Source organism: Orbicella faveolata, unplaced genomic scaffold (assembly GCF_042242905.1).
Source record: "Orbicella faveolata isolate gen_17 unplaced genomic scaffold, um_ofav_v1 contig_3, whole genome shotgun sequence".
NCBI classification, from domain to species: Eukaryota; Metazoa; Cnidaria; class Anthozoa; order Scleractinia; family Merulinidae; genus Orbicella; species Orbicella faveolata.
Genome location: NW_028301558.1, coordinates 7,878,404 through 7,900,001, shown reverse-complemented (window position 1 = coordinate 7,900,001; position 21,598 = coordinate 7,878,404). Strand labels below are relative to the sequence as shown.

The following is a 21,598-nucleotide window of genomic DNA, read 5'->3' as shown; positions in this document are numbered from 1 at the left end:
CCATATACAATTCGTACAAGAAGATATCAATGACAGAAATATCCTGATTTTCGCATAATGGAAATTGAACGTAGCGACATTTAAGAAATCAGGAAAAGATAGATAATTAAACCGTAATTAAGTCAGTGAGTTTAACATTAGCGTCGATGTCAGAATCCGTGATGTGTCTGGCGTGGACACACTGACTGGTTTCTATTAAATTCGAGAATCTTCCACCGCTTAGTTTTCTTCGTGCTGCGGAAATTAGCGATTAACTTTCATTTTTAAAAAGGTTCATAGTATGAGAGGTCCATCATTCTATCAAATAAAAACACTGATTTCCTTAGAGGGTGTAGTGAGCAAGGAATTAGTGTCTTGTTAGAGGTGAGTTTTTGCAATGTGGGTTAAGCAGTCCGGGATCGTTATCAGATTTGATAACCATGTGACGTCACAACATGGCGGCCATTTCAAAAACCGGGAATTTTCGTATTCACTTCGCTTTGCTCGTTATTTGTTCGATTATACTCGGGTAATTTACCCATAACTCTATTCGATAATTACCAGAAAAGATGGAGCCTCACGTGTTTTGAAGATGGCGGTTGAAGACCAGCGTAAACGATGTAAAATGCTACTCGTAAAGTGAAACAGCGCTTGCAATGCTGCATCCAAACCAGGTATGTTTTTCATTTTGTCATTAGATTTAAGTTACCTGGAGATTTTTGCGAAAATCACAAAAAATATGTCGTTAATCTTCACGCCATATTCTTGGGATTTAACGTGTTTTTAGTGTTGTGCACGATCTGTTAAGTGTTATTTTTTATTTTGTAACCGGAATCGAGTGGACAATACTTCCCTGCGCTAAGCTTAAACTATCTTAAAATTATTCTTGTTTCGCCTTGAAAAAATTGTAGCGACTCTCAAAGCTAAATTTGTCATAGTCATTATTCATGCAAGACGATGAATGACTGCTAAAATTATTGTTTTGAGTTCATGAGGATTTGAAAATATCGATAGCATTTAGTAAATCATAGTTGACGATATCTGTTTTCATAACTGTGGATGTTGATTATTCATTCAAATTAAAATATCGAATGGTACATCCTTAATTCCTTGCTATGTTTTGCATTATGTTGCAAAAGTCCGTTACGTTTTGTGTCGATATAAAAATGCGCAAATTTTCGGAAATAAGGAATATTAAGACCCCTGGCATTCCTTTCTCCTCTTTCGCGTTAAGCGAATCGATTACAACTTTCGGCGAGAAACCCAAGCTTACAAATAAGGTGTGTGATTTTACTCCAGTTAAAGAGTCAGTTAACGCCAGTTCGCAGCACACTTTTCTTTCACATAGCGTGCCTTGATAGCGCACATTTTTGACAAACGAATCATGAACTTTCTGTCGGCATTACACGGTTATCGTAGCCGAATAGTCTTCCACAATTCATAAATATGAAGCAACGACATTTCTCTGGAACATGAAATTCTGAGCCTTGTCTATGTAACAGAACCGCGCAACTTAGCTTCCAATTTATTTTACTAAGATGACTTACAAGACTGCACCTAATTGTCACTGTTGAGAGAATTATACAAATCGCATCTGTTGCAAAAATCGCCTTACGCCATTTAAGTGTAAAAAAAACAGAACTGATTTAATTTAAATTTTAATTCAAATTCTTAAAAGTAGAAGAGAGCGGTTACTCTTGAGGTGCCAGGATACCAATGGCTTTATTAATTTAAAAACAATCAATTGTTTCGCTTTCAGAGTTAAAGAAGCAGAAAATGATGAACAGGATTTTGGCGAGGGAGAGATGGTAGCTAAAAGTTAGTTTTAGTAAACTGTTGGATAACTACGAAAAGACATTTCCTCCGGTTACGTTTATAAATATTTCTTCGTCCCATGTCATGTTAATTTATATTCCAAAGTTATAGTTTTTTTCTTTTCGCTTCGCTATTATCGCAAGTTTATATTTTCAGTCTAGTAAGTGCTGTATAAAAGAAGGATTTTATTTTTCGATATTTACTCCACACATTTGCCTACTAATGTGATTTTCACCCGCGTCATTTCGAATATTCAATTCAATTAATTACTCAGTTTTAGCGAGCTACTATTCAGGCCGAAGTAACAGAGTCAAGTAAATAAATAGCTAGAAATCCAAAAGTTTTAGGTACTAATTAAGAAAACAGATTTGTCAGGGCTCCAAATTCAAACTGGGGCACAAGGGCTTTGTTTGGCCATCGATTATTCGGTTCAGGGGCCTTTGACTTTGCTACCGGCTATCTCAGATGAAAAAAAAAAAAGAAAAAAAAGATGACTCGCTTTCCATTCTCTTGGCTATAGAATTTTTGCGAGACTCTGACTGAAAGCATTAATTACATTGCAGTGGAAATGCTGTTTTGCAAAACTAGTGGAACTCGTTTGTAAAACTTGGTCAATTTGTTATATTAATTTAGAGGCTTTAAATGTACGAATGATAATTCATTGATGCAAAAGACAGATGCAAAAGTCCTTGACTACTGGCTAATGTGGCCGCTTTATACTCTCAGATATGAGCTAGACAAGATTCTTCAACCCATCAAAAGTATACACAGAGATATTAAAAGATGGTTGCCGACAAAGTGTTAGCTTTAAATTATAATTGTTTCTGTCAGAGAATGCACGGATTAGTCAAATGCGCTATTCAACAGAACTCGCGTTTACATCGTTACCACGAATTCTAAAAAAAAACAATACAAGAAACAAAGAAGTCTCTCAGTTCTACATACATTTAGTAGAAAGATACCTTTCAATTTATTAGGTGTCACTTTTGCGAATGGTCTTTTTTATTTCAAGGGAAGAGTCTGTTTCTGACAAGCACAAACGGCAAAAGATATACACAGCCGACGACATTACATCAACACAAGCGAATAATTTCATCTCTACGTTAATTGTTTGAAGCCTAAATCAAAAAATAATACTATTGTCAGTTGCCTTTGAATAGTACTGAGCAAGAAACCCCTTACGTTAATTGACTAACTGACCAGTGATTAACTGTATCTAATTTTGCCCAGCCATGGCCGGTTTAACTTATCAGTGATGCGCATCAGAGCAAATTGTGGTTTCCTTCCAAACAAATTGTTAAGAATTTCAAAAAAGAAAAAAAAGAATATTAATGCCATATTATGACACATTGTCAGGTCAATGTTACGTATTAACACGCACTCACTGTGCGAATGAGTCTACCAAATTTTACTTTTTTAATCAAGATGATAAAAGACGCGTAAAAAACTAATGAGAGGAATGTGTTGAGTGTGTGACTATTGGAATTAGTAATGCACATTCAGGGGTTACAGGAAAGAGAGGAACTACTGTAAAGAAACAGCTACGGATATTACTATAGGCGAACAATGTTGTTGATAATTATCAGCATATGAAACACTTTCATGCACTGTCTCAAAGATTCATTATTGTGGTGAGCACATTTAAACTTCAGGCAAAAGAACGAGAAAGATGGTAAAACAGCTTTGATTTGCGCCCAACTCACCCATCCGATAACTTTTTATTGGACCCCAGGTCAAGTACAAAATTTCATCAAAATTTTGATGTTTGGTGTTTATTTGAGAGATACATCGTTTCGGTTATTTAATTTACGAAACATGCACTACAAATAATTTATAGAAACGGCAATTCCAGAAATAAAAACGTTCTCTGGGTTAACATAGAGTCCTTACCATTGAAATATTCGTAGTTATTCGCGAAAAGATTCGCTTTCACAAACAGTTGTGTAATATAAATAAAGGACAGTAGTGTGCAGAAAATGTTTGCGTGAGACTATTTTTCTTTTTGACAAACAGGTCAAGATTGTCAGTAACATAACCAAAGAGGTCTTAACTCAAAGCGTTCAGAAACACAAAACTGGTCATTGCTCTTCTTTTGGTCTTCAAGAAGAAGATTCGTGATCGACGAATCGCTAAGGGTAAAAAGTTATCATATCGCTCTCACTGTCACTGTTTAGAAAACACTGCAAGGTCCATTCGACAAAAACTCCGCACAATCTTAAGTCTGAGAGAAAACGTGATATTTGTTTGATGCAACGTAACAGGAAGTTAAAATCGTATTTTTCTTCTTGGATAAAAGCAAAAAAACAACTGTCATCAACATTATTAGTGATGTACTGCACTATTGAAACAGCTCGACTCATGGTCAACAGTAAACTGGTCCGAACACGAACCAAAGTCGACACAAAAGCTAAAATCTCAACTCCACACGTAACTTACTTATCATTGCGTTACAGCGACTTGTTCAACAGGTGCTTGGAACAGAAAAGTAATCCTTCGAGCTTAGATATATGGTATTTTCCTGTAATTTCGATTCCCTGCTCCTGCCGACTAAATTAAATAGTTTATCAATATTGTAATACCACCAAACAAATTCACGTCTCTTTGCAAATTAGGGAAGTTTTGTCGAAACTCTAAAATTCAAATAGAAATAGGTCGCAAGTATAATACCTTCTCTATAGTTTATATATGGCTTTATACATTTCTCTACTCGGCCGGGATTTCTCAAATTTAAAACTTATGTCGTGAGTTCGCTCTAAAAATTGGAAAACATCCACCTGCGTTATTGTTTGCCCAAGTACAAAAAGCACCTACATGAGGAAAAAAATGCGTACTGTTCCTTTCAAAACTAGCACTGAGATTTCTTTGCAAATATTGATTTAACTTTGGGCATTACAGATGCGTCCAAGCTGCCCTATTTATAGCTTTGACTAAACCAGTTGAACCGCGCAAACATTCAGGGCTCTTCTTGATTACGACAGTGTTTCGTTTCTTCGTTTTAACAGTTGTAAAATATTGCGAACAAACCAACGGTAAATTGAAGGACCTGATTCTAATACAAACAAAAATTAAGTAGCATAAATATTAAAAGCTAGAAAAAGTCTAAAATTTAAGCCCCGATGAGTGGAAATAATTTTTTGTGACTAATAAAAAATTAACTGAAATACGTACCAACAGATTTCGTATGATTTCTTGCATTGGCATTAGATATCCATGATACCGTTCAATTTGCGCAGCCGTTAAAACGCATATAAAGACATGGTTGATCAAACATTTTAAAATATCCTGAATAACTCATAAATTTATATACCTTCATAAGGCTCTTATAATTTCTTTTTTCGGTTTTTTTTTTTTTTTAATTTTTTCGTGGCGTACCTGTAAACTAGCTTTTTAGCTAAGCGTACCGACCACGTTAAATATATTGATTGATTGAATTGAATAACGTTTTTCTCATTTCAATACAGCAACCTCCTTTCTGTTCTCGTGGTATTCCTGGTATGCACGGCAAGCCTGGGATTCCTGGGCACCAGGTCGTGATGGCCGTGATGGCCGTGATGGCCGGGACGGAGCCAAAGGTGACAAGGGCAGCCCAGGAAAGACTGGACTCAGGGGACCTCCAGGAACTCCTGGTATCAATGGAAAGAATGGCACCAAAGGAGAAACTGGAGTCCAGGGCCCTCCAGGTCAAAAAGGGCAGCGTGGAGAGAGTGGAACAAGTGGAACCAATGGAACTCCTGGTGTGATGTCTTATAGGAACTGGAAAGAGTGTGCATGGAAAAGATAACGGTCTGATCAAGGTGATTGATTTTTGTAGAATACAAAAAAACTTTGTTTTTTTATAACAGATCATAACAAACACCTGCTTTCTCAGCCATTTCTTTGTGATAGCTAATCATATTGCAAAACAGAAGGATTTATGTGGAAATTAAACGAAATAGCAATACACTGGCAATAAGAACACAATCACATTCTTCCTCTGTGTTTCAATTGCATTTTCGTGGTGGTTGAGGTCGTGTTAAGTGATTTCACTTCCTATTACCCTACCCATAAATAATTTTTCGATTGTTGTTGTTACATGATCAGTTACTGATTCCTTTCATTTCTATTGTCTTTCCATTCTGTTTAGGAATGTTTGTTCACCAAGAACTTCTCTGACACTTCCCTCCATGTTTACTGGACGGGTGAGTTTAGAGTCTACAACTGTGACGACTGCTGCTTACGCTGGTATTTCACTTTCAACGGTGCTGAATGTTCAGGCCCCCTTCCAATTGATGGTATTGTCTACTTGTGGAGAGGAGGTGCTAATCTGAATCCCCATCGTGTCCGCCATATTGAGGGCCACTGCAACAACATCGACAAAGGCAAGGTGCGCGTGGGATTCTGGGTCGGAAATTGTGCCGGATACAGTGGACATTATGACGCCAAAACAGGCTGGAATTCAGTGTCCCGGATCTTTTTGAAGAAGTTCCTAAACCCCAGGCTTAACTCCCGAAACAAAACATCCATTCCTGCATAAACGCTTATAATGGGACATTGATTATATAACGAGCTGTTTCTTTGATACTCTGATGTGCTCTGCAAATTTCTTACGTTTGTTGGTTTTAAATAAAATGCAGAAAAATTGAGAAAGGGATGGTTTCTCTTTGTATAGCTTTTCTTTCTTGTTGCTTCAGACAGAGCTGCAGTGCTTTGTTTGTAAATTACATGCCATTTCATAAATTCCGTTATTTGTGGGGTGGGGGTTGGTCGTTTTATTTCCATGGAGCTGATCTAAGACTGATCTCTTATCGAAAAAATTGATGAACTGATTAAAGAAGTAACAAGTAACAAATGGGCGCAATGCAAGCACTAAGCAAAAGCTAAAAACACTAGGATAATGTTTTCATGAAGTGGAAAAGTAGAAAACTGACCGAAAAAAAAAAATACGAATGGCTCTGTCCAGTATCGATCATCTCCCGTCTTCAAAACATTAAAAACAGGCTTGATTTTGCCTAAAGAGCTGATTTGTACGTATTAAAGTTTATTGACCCCTACTGCGCGACTCGGAAATTTTCTGCAACTTCCGAAAGCACATGTAATAATAATCTCTAATTTTACTCGGCCTCATGTGATAACCCGACACTCCTCTCAACTCCACTCCATTCCATGCACGTTAATCATTAAGTGCTTTTAGTATCCAATGTTATTTTTTGGTTGCTAATTGTTTGTGTTTGAATATAAAAAGCCCAGTGAAAGAGGGCTACATACGCTAAGCTAAGTACACCGTACAGCCGGATAAACTAGCCTTAGGAATACCCCAATCGTATCTTGATAAGTCACGGAAAATCTCCTTAAACCGCAAAAAAATTGCCATAATTGTTTAACAACTTAGGTCTGTTTAAGTTTATACCAAAATGGAAAAAAAAGAACCTATTGATTTCAGACCAAACCAGCTAGGAAAAACACATTACCTTTGGGGTGCATGGCATAAATGCGTATAGCTTTTGTATAGGAAAGCAATATAATCCAACTACTGAAAGGGTATCACTTGGGAGACTTGAGGCCTGACGTAAGGTCAAAAAGGAGGAAGAATTGGCCGTATAGGTTGTCAGCGAACTATTAAAAAGTTAATATGGACTCACAATCCATTGGTACGGCATTCACTTGCATAACAGTGTTTGGATTGAGGAGTTCCATTTATAGATATCGATTCATTATTGATTCTCTGGGAACATATTGTTATCATCCTTGGAAAATATGAAAGAACCCTCAATAGCGGTAGAATAATTTTTCGCAGGTCATAAGTAAATGGCGTTATTTTTAAATTTCTGTGCGACTATAGAAACGTACCACCCTCCTCTATCGAAATCATTTCCTCAGAGACGCCTTTATCACATTATTTCAGTATCTGGGGCCTAAAAAGTTAATTGTCAATATTCAAAACTTTGCCAACTAACACAATAGCACTCGCTATATTATAAATACTCCAACAATAAAAAGGCAAAAAACGGACCGGCGTGGATACAAAATAAAAAAAATGTGCTGAAAGAACTTAAGTACTGGGCTTTTTTATCTTACACTTAGGTCCTGTCTAATATTCAATGCAGTTAAAGTCCTGTATGTCCGAGGAAAATGATGATCATTGTTTGTTGTTTTTCGGAATCGTTCGCGTATATCTTGTTAGCGTGATTTGACAATCCATTCCACAGCTCTCTCATATCCATTCAACATGGTGACTCTACGGCAATTCAGCAGCCACTTGGCGGGAAAGACTCGATTTTGGCAGCGAAGGAAGTTGCGTGCAATCAACCCATTATACTCAGCTACTGATTTCCACGTGCGCTTGTGCTTGCGCTCGTGCGCCGCTTCAGAGATCAGCAAAGCAGCGCGGAGGAACATGATAAACTCTTCACTGTGGTCGTGGTATTCCGCGAAAGCTTGCCTCGCGGTAGAATTCGCAATTGCCCAATTTTTGGTGTCTTCAAAGACTTTTCTGCGAAAGCTATCGCCGGGAACCATGTTGTGAGCACGTATCTTTGCCTCTTCCATCAAATTTGTAAATTGAATCCAATTCTGGAACTCGGTGACAATGACTGAGGAAGGGTTACTGGGGTTTAGCAGTGGCTTGTACATGTCCAGTAGATTGGCCAGTGGCACATAGTCAGCAATGTTGGATGTGGTCACTCGGTCGTACTTCCGATCTGGGGGAAGAAACGGAACCATCTCCAAGCAGTTGCACAACAGGAACTGGAACGTCACCTGTCCCGTGGCCATGTTTAAGGCGCATTTCTTAAGAACGAGACTCACATAATCGCTGTACATCTTAAGAATTGAAGCAGACTGACTCAGTTGTTGGACGTCTTTGTAGTCCCAACATGTGAATGGATTAACACTTGACTGAAGGATATAAGAGAAAGCACCCATATTGCGACTGATTTGGAAGTCTGAACCTGTGAGGGTAAAGTTCTCATGAGGAAGCGCGCTTCTAGATTCTCTGGGTAACAGAATCCCGTTTGCAAACCAGTCAGATGCGGATTTCTTATGTTGCTTTGGGATTTCTTCTAAGTAGAGCTTCATTCCGATCTTAGCATCATAACTATCAAAGCGCCTGCGTCGGGCCTCTGTAATCCAGTCTCCTGAGCGAGAACTAAGATCAAGCCAAGTACGCCACACCTTTCCAAGTTTTTGGAACTGGTCTTGGTTCATCTTCATCGCGCCTCTTGTCAGCTCTTCAAGGTTAGATGCCTGGATCAGTTCTTGAAGTGTGCGGATAACAAGCTGCTGGTCTTTTCCACTGAGTCGCAGTGAATACCAGATCTGCGTCACGGAACTTGCGACTTGTTCCCCACCTTTTACAATAAGGGATTTAGAAAGTGGATCAGGGTAGCAGTAAAAAAAAAAATTTTTTCCTAAGCTGTTCTGTAGAAACTGATTTCCTCTTTAAAATACTGAGCAATAAAATGGATTATTTTAGTGAAATAATTAACAAATAGATTCTGCTATATTGCGTTCAACTAGGAAAAAGTGGGAAATAAGTAGAGAATTAAGGGGATGGGAGCGGGACCGATGCCGAGGTGATGGTCAAATTATTGTGCCCGTAAACACGAAGTTTTTATCAATTAACTTTTTCTTTAATAATACACTTGCAAAATTACTTCATTCTGATTGGCTACGAGCAGAGCAGTTCAAGTGTAACACCTGTGCAAATAACAACAAAGATATCCGAAGATATCCCGAAGACAACCGACGGTAATCCGAGATATTCGAAGATGGTCAAAGTTCACCCGAAGCCTTCCGAAGATACTAAAGATAATTAGACGTTTTCCAAGCACTTCCGAAGATCGCTCGTACCCTTCCGAAGATTGAAGAACATCGCTCCCAACATTTTTTGAGCAAAATTCCACAGCCACCCGAACTCTTCCAGGCATTTCCGAAGATCACCTAAGAGTGCCGAAGACTTTCAGACATTGTCGTACGTAAAAAAGGTAACCGCATTAACTTGTAAGACTACAAATTTCACACGCCTTATGGAGTCATGCAATTTTGTTAATCTTTGAAAATTTAACCGTGCTTTTTTATTTCAAATTGCACACGAAATCATGTGATTACCTACACTTATAAAAATCACATGGACTTCGGCGCAGCGAATTCCTAAATAATTAATTATTGCAGAACCAATTCATTTGAAGACGGGTGTCTGGAAAACCCGAATAGCGAATAGCGAATAATCGCGAATAGCGAACAGCGAATAGTCCCGAATAGCGAATAGCGAATAGTACGAATAGAGCGAATAGTGGCGAACAGTCTCGAATAGTGGCGAATAGTGGCAAACAGTGGCAAATAGTGGAAAATAGTAGCAAATAGGGTACCCAGCATCTCGCAGTCAACTTCGTAGCAACTTAGGATGGGATTTTCCCGCTAAAAAGCACAGACGCTTACCAGGATAAAAAATGTTTCTAAACGTAATTTCTTCTGTTTTAACCGCTGCAAAAGCGTAAATACGTCTTTATTAGGTTGTCCTTGTGTTTTCTGTTTTCATAATGTCGGCGATGGACAGCCTACTAGCCTGAGTCCAGAGAAGAAAAGGTAATAAATTCACTGAAATTCTGTTTGTTATTTGGATAATTAATTAACGCTGGATATTAGATCTAAAGCGGCGACTATTGACGACTACTCGTCACTATTCGCCACTTTTCGCGACCGTTCGCCACTATTCGCACTACTGGGGACTATTCGCACTATTCGGGACTATTCCCTATTCACTGTTCGCGACTATTCGCTATTCGCTATTCGGGTTTTCCAGACACCCTTTGAAGACAATTTCTGAAAATGGTTGAAACATGGCCGCTTCAAATTAACACGAGAGGTAGTTGGTCTTTGCAAACTAACCTTTGAATAGCAGATACAGTAAAAGAACCGTCCTGGCGAGAGTGCAAGCGCAGATGTCGTTCAAAACAAAGGTGAGCTCTTCTTGATAAGCTTCAGGAAGTTGCGAGATGGACAGCACGACATTTCGAGGATCACCAACGCCACAAACAAGGGCTGAGAACGGTTTGGAATACTCACAACCTTCGTTCAGGGGAAAATTTATCAGATCCACGGCGGGAATATTACCCCAGTAATAAACAAATGCCGTGCCTGGAGTCAACTTTATGAAGTCGTAATATTTCTTCATCTCATCAGACAGTTCGCTTGTCTTCTTTGTTATCTCGTGACAGCATATTTTGTGCGTCGGCCAGGATTTCTTGAGACATGCCGGACCACAATACCATGCTTTCATGCAACTACCGCACTTCTTTAATCCTGTGCTTTCCTTAGCACACCCAGAACACGTCCTCTTCAACGCAGCTGTTTGGCAATCCACTTGGTGTCGAAACATATCGCTATCTTGACACTTTCGACTGCAGTAGTAAGCCACTTCGCATCTAGTGCAGATCTTGGGAGCGGGCGCTGTACAAATGGTATCACAGCGCCAACATTGGTCTTTCTTGAGCATTTTTACTGCAAAGCCAGTGTTTAATATTCAACGGCTTCTTCAAGAAAGGTTTATGAGCAGTGCTGCTTCCCATGCGTAACAAAGCATCTTCCCGATTAAAGATTTCTAAGAAAAGATTTGGTTTCCGGGAATTCATGCCCTGCGTTACTCCCAAGAGGGGTGCTAAGGGGAAAGCAAGACCCACACAATTTTGGAGGCGGTATCAGCTCGTACTTGTTGCCCCAATATTGGATCTGTGGAAAAATACTATTCTCAGTCCTTCATACTTTCACCAGACGCTGGTCTGGTAGCAGGGATCCAAATTTTGTCGGGGAGGGTGGGGTGGGGGAAGGGGATGGGGTATAACCAGAGAATTGACCGTACCCTGAAAGCTCCTGAAGGCGACTAAAACGATAGTGTTTACATGGAGGATTCTAAAATTCGTACCAAACCAGACGAAAGCCTGGTTCTCACTCTTAAGATAAGCAATAGCATGAACACAACACAAGTACGCTTGTGCTTATCTTACAAGTGTAAACCAGGTGTAGGAAACACACAACTAAGAACACTTCGTGTTTTATGTAAAACCCAAAGCAAGATTATATCCAAATATATATGTTCTCAAAGAACAGGATTAACCACTCTGTTACCACGTATTTCTCAGAATGTCGACGTCGGGGTGTAGCCTGCGTAGCAAGCGTCCCCACACGAGCGAAGAATTTCTCGCCCGCTGGTCAGGCGAAAATTGGGGTGAGAGCATAAAGGGTGGCACTTTAGTGGGAGGGAGGGGTGTGGACGGGGATGTACGTTGTTGGGGAGCGATTCGAACACTCAGACACAATCAGTGACCAGTAGGCAGCCGGATGAACGGATGAAATTAAAGTCGTCAAAATATAAATAGAGAGCACGACCTGTGATAGGACATGAAGGGAATACAACTTTCTTTCTTCTTTCTTTTTTGAAGGAATTCATGTCTTTCATGTCCGGACAGAATGCTGCAATTTTTTCTCCCGACTTTAGGCTGAAAATATCCTGAAAGTACACTTGAACCCTTTGACGCCTAAGTAGTCATATATGGCCACTTAATGGTCGTGCTCTTTGTACCACTTGTGACGTCATCAATTTAAATGTCACCAGATATTATTGATAAGCAGATGGTAGTACTAGGTTAGGCCTTTCCCTACAATGGTCAGGTTTAGATATCGACGACATTCCGACGTCGCAAATCAAAAAAACGTTATCAGTTTTGATGCAAAAACGGTGGTAAAATGGTCCACTATGCCTATGATTGATCAAGGTCCATTTCTTGGCTTCGCCAATAATTAACATCCAACTTTTCATAGACTGTTCACAGTCCCCTATTTTCCCGTGAGATCGTAGATGTCGATCGTTGAGCTCGACGGGCCGCCATCTTGATGTCTTGATGCGAGCGAAACTGGAGAGAGTACAAAATGCCCGTGGGTAGGGGTGGTGGCGGGCACCGCTGTTAATCCCACCGCCACTACTCACGGGCATTTTGTACTCTCCCCAGTTTCGCTCGCATCAAGAGACCAAGATGGCGGCCCATCGAACTCAGCGATCGACATCTACGATCTCACGGAAAAATAGGGGATTGTGAACAGTCTAAACTTTTCACGCAGCCAGAAAGAACATGCAACGCAAAAGGTAGCCAGAGTAAAAGGGCCGAGAAAAAAGAAAGGAAAGGAGCAACAAACAAAATTGAGAACGGGTAATGGCCAAAAAAAAGTGGTTTGTAAAGGCGAATTCGAAGGAAATCTGGGAAAACAATATCCTCTCCTTCTTTTTTCAGAAAATGCTGATGTCAGCATTTTTATTGAGATTCAAGGTTAATTATCCCGAAAAAAAAAAAAAGCGTAGCTACCCCAATTTTTCTTTGTGGATTCCAATAGCCCTTGCAAAGGTCTACTTTTCCCACGTGGTCCTTACCCGTCCTAAAATACTAAAAAATCTTCTTAATGAAAGAACAGTGTACCGAACACAGCACACTTTGTTTCTTGGGTCGACGTATTATTCAAATGATGTCGGTTTATTTAATAATATTTAGGATAAGGGGGCGTCGACATATTCACTCAGTTTTTCCCGTTTACGTCAACTGGAAGTTAAGGTCAGACTCACCTCCCCCTCTCCCCTCAGTTTATAAAATGGCACTAAATGGCGTACTAAGCTTTCGTTTTATTTTCCAGCCTATAACCTTTTCCTGGGCAGGAAACTCGTAAACAGATGAAAGCAAAAATCGTCAAAATTGAGCAGAAAAATGTCTCCACTTCCGCGTTTTTAATCCTTTCAGACACAACAAGACGTTGTCATAACAACAGTAAAAGTACTGGAGCGGAACCGAGAAGCTTCTTATCCCGGATTACATGGATTAGCGAAGGTTTGTGATTATTAAAGGAACGCCTGTTTCGAGTTTTGCACTTCGTTAGCCTCTCATGTTTGTCTCACTGGCGTCTTGGGATTCAAGTGTACACGTGTTAAGATCCGGAGTTCCAATACAAGGAATTAATTTAGAAGGAGATGTGAAGCAACGAGGCCCAAAAATATAGCTGAAATCATACAAACAAGACAATTAAAGTGAATTAGGGAAACAGAAGCTGCATTCTTTCCGTCAGATGCCACTTAATGTCTTTAGTATGTAAATACGTTCCATTGAAAGCGACATAATTGCGACCACTGTTGTCCATTAACGTCCAAGAATAGACTGATCAATCAATAACTTCATGAAGAAAAGGGCTGCCCATGCCAATTTTGTACTGCAATTTTCTCGACCGACATTAGATTTCGGAGGATTTTTGAAGGCCAGTTTGTTTGGATTCGTGTGGCTCATTCGAAAGTTGGAAAACGTCGTCTAAAATCGCAATTACAAATTCATTTAGTGCTAATTATAGTCGCGCTTTGTGTCAGTTGCCTAGCAACGCAAATTAGCAAAGAGAAAAATCAAAGGAGCAGTTCTCAAAGGAAATTGATGCGATGAAATGTGCAGCGAGGTCCATAATTAACACGTTGCGCGGTTGGAATCAAAGGGAATTTTTCGATCGTTTCAAAACAGTATAGCTATGGATTCAGCTGATGAACCCATCGTCGCATCAGACGGCGGCGAAAGAGAACTAATCGACAAGTTACTGGAGTCCGGCGAGAGCCAGGAGATCGAGGAAGATTTCGATCGCGTGGTGAACACAAGTGGCTGGGATGAAGTCGCTTGCGGCTGGAAACACACTGCGCCGAATGTTCGATATATCTCTTCAGCTGGCCCCAAAAAGAAGACGTCGAAGGAAAAATATTGGAGAGTTAGCCCGGATTCGGAGAGCCATTACGCGAAAGTCAAGCGTCTCGCTGGAATGATCACAAATTCGAATTCGAACGTAAACAGCGTCACTGAAATCAACAACGTAAGGGCCGCTGGAAATTGGCCGGGAAACAGGACTCTAAAGACTAACATGCGAAATTTTCAAAACGCTGATGTGTTGTCCTACGATAGCCCTTGCTGGAGATATATAATCGATCCTAGGACGTTGGAATATGTGGAAAGAACTCCACTTCAAGTGCTACGAAACATGGCCACCACCCACAAGTATCCGAACCAAACTCTTGTTCTCGAAAACGGTGGTATGATAACATTTCAGGAAACTAGCAATGGAGGTATCGCAATCAGCGATCCCGCTTTGTCATTCGATCGTCGACTCTTGGAAAACCAGGATCTCAAAGCGGAGTATCGCGTTGAGAAGACTGAGAAGGCCAGTAGGTTTCCCTACAGTTTCGACTCATCCGTCCCTCTTATCACACAGTTCAGATCGGAAGACAAGATCAAAGTGATTCACGCTTTGCCTACATGCACAATCAAAGAGAACCCGATGATTTCTTTCTGCGAGTTATGCAGGTTTAGCACTCGTGATATATCCAAACGTGACTGCAGACTTGAGATTTGTACTAACAGCTCAACAGAGCTCAAACCACTACAAAAGATAACACCGACCCAGAGACAGACAGCAGAGGAAAGCATTTTGGCCAGTAAAGCTTCAGCAGCACATTCCAGATTAAAATCTGACAGTTCTTCATGTTTAAAGCCGTGTAGAAAATTTAAGGAAAATAAAGCTGCGAACCAGAAGCGAAAAACTGGTCCGGGAGGGGAGGGTAAGTTGGACTGGCTTCCTATCACAAGGAACACTATAGGGTACCCATATCCTTCAACTACCCTGAATCAGACTCATAGCAAATTTCCAGAAAGACCATCTGCTGGGTTTTCAAAGGCGTTCTCTCTTCCAAGGCACAACAAGAAGGGAAAGAAACTGACTCTTAGTGAGGCAGCAAATTTAGTTCCCAATAGAGGAAAGCTAGATGATGCACTGGAGAAACTCACTCAGGAACTGGACAGAAAAGTGGACAAGAGGATCAGTTTTTCAGAGCCTCTGTTGCCAAGTGTATCAGGGACAAAACTGGAAGTACCTGCTGGTGCTTTAGCCAACTTCTGTGATAACTGACATGTGTGAATTAACAACCTATCCATTGATTCCCCTGATGGCTATTCTTCAAGATCCTTAATGACAGCTACTTGTACATTGTAGCCAAAACACAAACATCTGCCCAGTAATTAACTATATGCTCTACAAGGTCTTCAGGTTGTGCACTGAATTTTTACCCTTTGAAAGTATCACCGTTACTAAAGCTTTCATTTTCCTTCCTAATACTAAAGTAAAATATTAATAAGCTACATATTTTCTGTACTATTTCAGCAAGAACTTTTTCCAAAGCCTGTGATTATGCCTCTTTTCCCATCATCATTTCTTATCATGATAACATTTGGGATTTAAAATAATTGGGATTATAGAATATACCACTGGCCTTCTGCAGTTGGTACACAGTCTGTAGTTCTTTTTATGACTGTGTCATTAGGGTCGGCATCTTCTAGATGCCTCAGTGAAAGCAGGTAAACCTTTTGAAGATTCTTCAGTTTTTCTCCTGGTATCAATTGACCATCAGTAAGTCTTGTGCATGTAGTTAGTGAATTTTTGTCCCTGATGAAAGTTTCAGTTGACCTTGAGTGGTTTGAATGTAGCGTAAAAATAGCAGGCTCACAGTATCCCTGGGAAACTTTGAAATGCTACAGCTAGCATAAGTTTATTACTCTCAGTCTCTAGAAAAGGTCATAATGCACTGTAAATTATGCAGTTTAGGGAGCATAGTGACAAGATCAAAATCAATGTGAATAGACATGTACATGTACATGTATTTATAAAGTGCACTTTCTGGTTTAGATGATACTGTAAAATAATTGGTTAAAACAGAATATTTTTGGTAGTGTACATGTACATTTTGGTAAATAAGTGCAGATGAAAAGTTCTTTATTTATACACTGAAATAAAATCTTACTCTTCGATAAATAATTTGCAATTGGTGATTTTTTTGGTGAACATAAAATCCACTGCATGTATGCGACTATTTTGTAGCCATGTGTGTTCTATAAAGGGTGTGAAATGTACAGCCTTTAATACCATACCATAGGATCCCAGTTATCAATGATGAAATGAACCAATGACCAATGAGTCCTGTAAGTCTATATCTTATTGCCATTACCGTCATTGGTCAGAGCTACCCGTAAACAGGTCAACCATTATTCAAGATAACATGGTGTTTAGGCTCTCTGGAACATTTCTGAGGCTAACTGGAGCACTATCGAGGCTAACCAAACTGCTTTTTGGGCTAACTGAATGCTATTAAGGCTAATCACCAGTCAACTGGAGTGATCCACAGAGGCGGATCTAGGGGGAGCGTGCAGGGGTGCACTTCCCCTCCCCCCCCCCCCCCCCCCACTGAGATGACATGCAGCTTTCTTAAATACGTTAAGCTCACAAGTCAGTTACGCCATTCCGTAGTGGTGCACCCTTCTTAAGAAATATCCTGGATCCACCCCTGATCCATGACTAATAACTCACGAATTTCTTAACTTGTATTTCTCGTTACACTCTCTTCCCAACTGATGGACATATGCAGAGGAGTTCAGTGCATATTAAACATCACCTGGCCCATGCACCACTTTCTCTACTAGTAAGTAACTGGTAACCCTCCTCCATTAATGTTGTGTAGAGTGAAAACTTACCGCAAAAAGCCAGTTTTCAAAAGTGACATATTGTGAGAAATTTCCTGGCATAACACAACTCCAAATTAAAGTATTGCAAGGCAACTCTTCAACAAGCACTAGTCTACATGTAAATCAGGGGCAGGGGGAATTTGATGCCTGCAGTGCAGGCATTGCTTCATCACTTGGAGGCTCTGGCTAAAGTATTATGCTAAGGTTTTGATGGATGAGATTTGATCACCAGGCTCTTTTAGAGTGGCTTTCACTTGAGTGTCAAAAGTAATTTGTATTTGCTGTGGTTTTACATTACTATCCTATGTGATTGACTTAAACCAACTTGAACCACTCTGTCATCCGATCAGAACTAACACTAAATAAATCTTGACTTGCTTGCACGCGTACACACCAGCTCCATGTATTTACTTCAAGTTTAGATTAATTCAGTGCATTGTCTGTGTCCTTTGTAATTGGTTAGGATGATTTCTTTGGTTTTGGTTCTGCAACACTCACTCAAAACTGCTCTGTTTTCGTCACTTTGGTTTGCATCATGTAATTGCTTGTCTGGTAATTAAGTATGAAGACATCTTATTCTCCTTGATGCAGCAGGGAAATAAGAGAAGATGCCATTCAAACTCTTGGATGGCATAAAATGAGCTCCACTGGAGCAATAATTACATCTATATAAAGATAACATAAAACAATTTTAATGAATTATGATTTACATTTTATTCAATGCAATATTATTCCTGACCAGTAAATCTACACTGCAAAGTTACAGCATGTGGATGCCAAGATTAACTAGGTTTGTGTTTCTGCACTGGAGACAATGCAGGTTTGATCAAGAATACTTTGACGAGTCTGTGTTTGAGAACTTGTGGAAGTTACAGATCCATTTCTGAACTGTTCATCTGTTTGTGTCACCTGTGCCCAGTGGGTGTCTGTCTGGACACTTGATGACAACAAACTGGAGCAGACAAAGTCACTCTGTAATGTTTGAGTTTGCGAGCTGGCAAATTCAGTGTCATCAGCAAGCTCACTGAAGTCTGACATCACAATGGATGTTTGTGTGTGAATGTCAACCAGGTCATCATTGTAAACAAACTCATTTCCACTATTATCCAGACCAGGTGACGTAATCGATGAGAAATCCGTGAACCAAGTTTGAGTCTGCGACTCAGTCAGTTCAATATCTTGAGTGTCAAATAGATCATCCAGAAGGGTGTGCGTCTGAGTTCCAGAGTCAATTGAGCTGTTTGCATCAATGCCCAGCAAGGAAATCAAAGTCTGTGTCTCGTTGTCCTCAAGGGGAACCTGTTCCAAGCCACACGTCTGAGTTTGCGCACTGCTTAAGGGTCTTAAGTCACTTAGTGCCAAATCAGTGCTTGTAAGATTGGTTTGCGTTTGGATATTTAAACACAATGGGTCAATATCAAGTGTCTGCATTGAATTTTCATTTGTGGTCACAAAGCCTGGCCTTTGTTGGCCTGTAACAAAAGAACTTATAGGAGGGAGGTGTTGAACCGGGGTGGCCTGCGGCAACGCAAATGGCTGTCTTGTACTACTACTACTACCAGCAGCAAAACAACCCAGTTGTGCCAGGAAGCTGTCATCAGTGCCCACACCAAAGTCACTATGGCTTGCCAACATGGCCACCTGGGTTCCAACTGAAGCTTGGTTGTTGAAACCAATCCCAAGACTTTGTCCATCGTTGTTGAACTGAAACTGCCGCGTGGTAATTGGAGCAGGGGTCTGTGTATACGAATCGCATGCCTGCTCTGCGATTGTTGAATGACTGGGTGTTTGAGTATGCATGCTGTGAACATCAAAGGGTGTTTGTGTTTCCACAGACTTGGTGAACACTTGTTTCTTTGCAGTGTCGATCAAACTTTCACCAGCTTCCAAGGGAATGGCTAGACCAGGTTTAGGAAGGATTGGGCAGAGTTTTGTTCTACTTGGGCACTGTCCACCATTCTTTCCAGAGTTCTTTTCAGTGCATGGGAAAACTGGGATAACAGGTTTAACAACAACAAGGGTCACTGCACTCGCAGGTACTGGCGGTTTTGAACTGGAAGCAAAAACAACAAATAAAGTATTTTATAATGAGACCCCTTTTAAAGATAATTGAAAAATTGCTACTCTTATGCGCATTTAACTATTATAATTTATTGAAAAAATAAAAATTAAACAAATCCATCATTTCTTTAAAATTGTGTTTATGTTGATCACTTGGTAGACTTACCAAGCTGCAAAAGGCAAGCCATAAAAAAATGCGTGAGATACAAACCCAGGTGCAAATAGAATGACACCTAAGATAAGTTAGGCCCGTTCCAAACGCCGCTCCATTCATGTGCCGAACCAAACTGATGAGTTAAGTATGGCAGAAGAGTGACATTTGAATCAGTTTGGTTTAACAGGTTAAGTTTGGTGCAGTAAACAACACTAAATTTGGCAGGGTCTGTCGCACTATGCGGCATTGGAGCGGCAGCTGATTCATATTGCATTCTCCTCATGTGTCAAACCTAATGTATAAATTACTGTAATGTATTTTTCATATAACGGGACTCGTGACTGGCTCAAAATTGAGTGGCATGACCAGTCATACATGAAGCCCAAAGTTGTCGCTAAAAATAAAGACAACAAAATATATGCCTTTGATTTATGAGAAATGGGACTGTATAAGCGAGTTTCTTTAGCGCAAATTCATTTTTTGCTTTTTCTTCGTGATAAGAGCCCAGCTTATGAGATTCCCTTTAACAAGTCGAATTAACTGGGAGAAAAACTGTCTAAATACAAACACTGAACCTTGAGCTTGAATTTGCTTCCCTAAATATTACTATAACAGCAAAAATAATGTCAGTCACAACTTGTTTATCTGGACAGAGTTCTTGAATTCAGAATGCATATTTTCTCGTCAAAAATTGTCACCACTGGCTTCCCAAATCAAGTTCGACGCAAGTATGCCGTCTGAACCAGCCGTCGCTCCAAAGTCGCTCTTAAGTTAAACTTAATCAAGTTTGGTTCGGCACATGAGTGGAGCAGCGTTTGGACCGGGCCTTAACGTGATAACTGTAAATATAGTTTCTGCTGACTCAACTCAGTAACGTAGATGTAGACTGATGTAGAAGAGGAGCGAAAACTCAAGATACATGTATCATTCAAATGGCGTCACCAAGTTCCCTAAAGTTATGTTTCATTACCACTACCTACTCCTTACCTTTCTTTCTTTGTTGTGTAACATTCTGGCAGTTTGTGCATTTGTCTTCGTGCATGAGTGAAGAGTGCTTCCACTGTGGTATAAGGACATCCACATGAACAAATAAACAACTGTCCACATTTAAGCTCATGGCGGTGGCATGTATCTGGCAAACCAAAACCTTTGCCACATTTGCTACAAACATTCTTTTTCTCTGCGTGAACTGTCATGTAATGCTGGAAAAAGAGCAAAACCTGATAATTTATTATTTGGAAAAATAAGTTTGGGTAGACTAATAGTACATGTCTACAGGACATTGGGACATTCCATTTTTTATACATACTCCCCTTACCCGCCGCACCCCTCCCCCCCCCCCCCCTCCATCAGGGGCAAATTTGACAGCTTAGTTTATTTACATTGGCTCATTTGAAGTTTGCATCCTAGGAGTTCAAAATTTTGATGGCTCCTTTAAAAAAAATTTGCAACAGGCCTTTTGCCAGATGTTACCCTCCATAGATGGGGCGGTGAAGGGGAAAGGATGAAAAGAATGAATGAAAAATTAAAAAAAGAAGAATGTCCCACCCATTTCAAGTATTAATTAAATAATTCCTGGATAGTTTATTGTAAGCTTATCAGCAACGAAAGTATCAAATTATGTTGATTGTGATTCTTGATTGTTCCTGAAGTATCGATACGTTACCTGTTTCAGCTGTGACATCCGCGGGAAATGTCTTTTTGTGCCTTGTCCACGTACACAATGTTTAACTGGACAGTAAAAATGTTTCTCAACCCGATTCTTGCTCTGACCGCGAACATAAAGCTGCTTCTCTTCGCTGCTCGAAGCAACTCCATGAGTCTTGATTAGGTGCATCCGGAGACAGGCACGATTGTGAAACACTCTAGAACATCCTTGTGTAGGGCATGGAAGAGGATCTGCATTTTCCTTTCGAGTGAGATCTTCCACCGATGGACAAACGTCTTCCACGGTGGTCGCCATGTTTTGAAATGATGATAGTTGCGAAAAGACTGGTGACCACTCAACCCAGGCCTCCGGTACTTCTCGTCCGCC

At 40.2% G+C, this 21,598-nt stretch overlaps 3 protein-coding genes and 1 pseudogene across 4 annotated transcripts; 2 read left to right on the top strand and 2 right to left on the bottom strand.

Moving 5' to 3' along the window:
• The first annotated feature begins 364 nt into the window (after positions 1-364).
• Positions 365-6,456, top strand: LOC110061069 (collagen triple helix repeat-containing protein 1-like; annotated as a pseudogene). Its single transcript, XR_016209679.1, has 2 exons — positions 365-5,588; positions 5,918-6,456. The product of XR_016209679.1 is annotated as a collagen triple helix repeat-containing protein 1-like (transcript).
• A 487-nt stretch (positions 6,457-6,943) lies between these two features.
• LOC110062440 (uncharacterized) lies at positions 6,944-11,356 on the bottom strand. The gene is made up of 2 exons (XM_020769361.2): positions 10,660-11,356; positions 6,944-9,119 (listed from the first exon to the last, which is right to left on the bottom strand). Exons 1-2 carry the CDS (start codon positions 11,264-11,266, stop codon positions 7,951-7,953), a joined length of 1,776 nt encoding a protein of 591 aa, XP_020625020.1. The 5' UTR covers positions 11,267-11,356; the 3' UTR covers positions 6,944-7,950.
• A 2,570-nt stretch (positions 11,357-13,926) lies between these two features.
• Positions 13,927-16,644, top strand: LOC110061393 (uncharacterized). Its single transcript, XM_020768239.2, has one exon. It carries the CDS (start codon positions 14,320-14,322, stop codon positions 15,739-15,741), a length of 1,422 nt encoding a protein of 473 aa, XP_020623898.1. The 5' UTR covers positions 13,927-14,319; the 3' UTR covers positions 15,742-16,644.
• A 1,393-nt stretch (positions 16,645-18,037) lies between these two features.
• On the bottom strand, positions 18,038-21,588 carry LOC110061406 (uncharacterized). The gene is made up of 3 exons (XM_020768246.2): positions 21,230-21,588; positions 20,551-20,765; positions 18,038-19,401 (listed from the first exon to the last, which is right to left on the bottom strand). Exons 1-3 carry the CDS (start codon positions 21,524-21,526, stop codon positions 18,135-18,137), a joined length of 1,779 nt encoding a protein of 592 aa, XP_020623905.2. The 5' UTR covers positions 21,527-21,588; the 3' UTR covers positions 18,038-18,134.
• Positions 21,589-21,598: the final 10 nt, after the last annotated feature.

Bases quoted from the DNA above. Each gene is read 5' to 3' on its own strand.
- LOC110062440 (XM_020769361.2), bottom strand. From the start codon at position 11,266: ATGCTCAAGAAAGACCAATGTTGGCGCTGTGATACCATTTGTACAGCG. The intron at 9,120-10,659 runs GTTAGTTTGCAA...TTATTGTAAAAG, and splicing joins ACTGTATCTGCTATTCAAAG to GTGGGGAACAAGTCGCAAGT.
- LOC110061393 (XM_020768239.2), top strand. From the start codon at position 14,320: ATGGATTCAGCTGATGAACCCATCGTCGCATCAGACGGCGGCGAAAGA.
- LOC110061406 (XM_020768246.2), bottom strand. From the start codon at position 21,526: ATGGCGACCACCGTGGAAGACGTTTGTCCATCGGTGGAAGATCTCACT. The intron at 20,766-21,229 runs GTAACGTATCGA...CTCTTTTTCCAG, and splicing joins GGATGTCACAGCTGAAACAG to CATTACATGACAGTTCACGC. The intron at 19,402-20,550 runs GTAAGGAGTAGG...TTTTGCTTCCAG, and splicing joins TACACAACAAAGAAAGAAAG to TTCAAAACCGCCAGTACCTG.